Source organism: Neopsephotus bourkii, unplaced genomic scaffold, assembly GCF_033783945.1.
Source record: "Neopsephotus bourkii isolate Nb327-2 ecotype Australia unplaced genomic scaffold, CSIRO-AGI_Nbou_v1 NB_356, whole genome shotgun sequence".
Lineage (NCBI taxonomy): Eukaryota > Metazoa > Chordata > Aves > Psittaciformes > Psittacidae > Neopsephotus > Neopsephotus bourkii.
In genome coordinates, this window is record NW_026900862.1 from 644 (window position 1) to 2319 (window position 1676).

Below are 1676 nucleotides of genomic sequence, written 5' to 3' on the forward strand. Positions count from 1 at the left end.
CATCCTCCTCTCAGGCAGTTGGAGGCAGCCATCAGGTCCCCCCTCATCCTCAGATGAAGAGTAGTACACATTTGTAGTTGTCTACCTGTGTCTTTGTTAGGTGAAATAAACTACTAATTAACTACTTAGGTGAAATTAACTGCTAAATATAAATATCAAAGTTTGGAGAGTGAAATTATTTGTATTCTCAATCACATCAAGCAGTGAATCACATAAGTCGGGGTGCAGAAGATTCCCAACAGGTGGTCCATACATAATGAAAACCTGAGCAGCTCCCCCACATCTCCACTCTATCTGGCCCTAAACTTAAAACATTCAAGATCATTTTATTTTAAAGAGTCTCCTCAGAGCCTCCTTCACATCCTTATTCCTCAGGCTGTAGATCAAGGGGTTCAGCAAGGGAGTCACCACGGTGTAGAACACAACAGCCCATTTATCTGATCCTCTTGAGCTGTCTGAGCTGGGGGATAAATACATGAAAAAGGATGCCCCATAGAAGATGCTGACAGTGGTGAGGTGGGAGGTGCAGGTGGAGAAGGCTTTGCGCTTGCCCTCGGCTGAATTGATGCTGAGGATGGTGGCGATGATGGCCACGTAGGAGAGCAGGATAAACAGGATGCTGGACACACCAAAGAGAGATGCTGCAGTGGTCAGGATGATGTGGCTGAGGGTGGTGTCAGAGGTGGAGAGTGAGATGAGAGGGGAAATGTCACAGAAGAAGAGGTTGATGGTGCTGGAGCTGCAGAAGGACAGGGTGGACATGCTGATGGTCTGTGCCACGCCATTGGTCAGCCCCACGAGGTACGAGCCAGTCACCAGCTGGAAACAGCACTTTGGGGACATGACAAGGGGGTACAGCAGGGGATGGCAAATGGCCACATAACGGTCATAGGCCATCGTAGCCAGCAGGAAGCATTCAGTTATCCCAAAAAGTTGAAAGAGGAAGACCTGAGCCACGCACCCAGCATAAGCAATGCTCTTCTTCTGCAACACCAAGTCAACCAACATCCTCGGGGTGACAATGGTGGAACAACAGAGGTCTACAAAGGCCAGATTTGCCAGGAAATAATACATGGGGGAGTGGAGGTTGGGGCTGGCCCTGATTAAGATGATGATGCCCAGGTTGCCCACGATGGTGACAAGGTAGGTGAGCAGGAAGAGCAGGAACAAGTAGACCTGAGTCACCGGCTCCTCTGTGAACCCCACCAGGCTGAACTCGGTCACTTGGGTGCAATTGCTTTGTGCCATGGGCTGGATGGTGCTTTCTGTGTGAGCTCCTGGCTGGAGGTTTCTTCTCCAAGACGCAGTGCTGTCCCAGGTGGAAAAGCCTCTGTGTGGTGGGAGCTGCTCAGAGACTGTCCTGCAGGATGGAAAGGGAGAGTTCAGGAAGAGCTTGGGGACAGTCCTGTGCCAGCACAGGTAGAACAAAGGGGTGCTCAAGCTGTTAAACACCATGGCACAACGTGGTGTGTGCTCCTCTGGCTCACTCCTGGATGTTGAGCAATGACCTCTGTGGAAAGCAGTGGGAAGGTTGCACACCCAGGTAGCTTTACCTTAGTGCTGCACTTCATCACCTGTGTTAGTGCTGAGCCTGGGGCTTGAAGATCATTCGTCTCAACCTGGAACACAGAGAAACATGGTGCTTTCACAGTGCAGAGCTGATCCTTCATCCTCTC

At 50.6% G+C, this 1676-nt stretch overlaps 1 protein-coding gene across 1 annotated transcript; it reads right to left on the reverse strand.

The window, feature by feature from the left end:
• Positions 1–321: 321 nt before the first annotated feature.
• Positions 322–1248, reverse strand: LOC133209663 (olfactory receptor 5G25-like). The gene has a single exon (XM_061348397.1). The coding sequence runs from the start codon at positions 1246–1248 to the stop codon at positions 322–324; it is 927 nt and encodes a 308-aa protein (XP_061204381.1).
• Between the last annotated feature and the right edge of the window lie 428 nt (positions 1249–1676).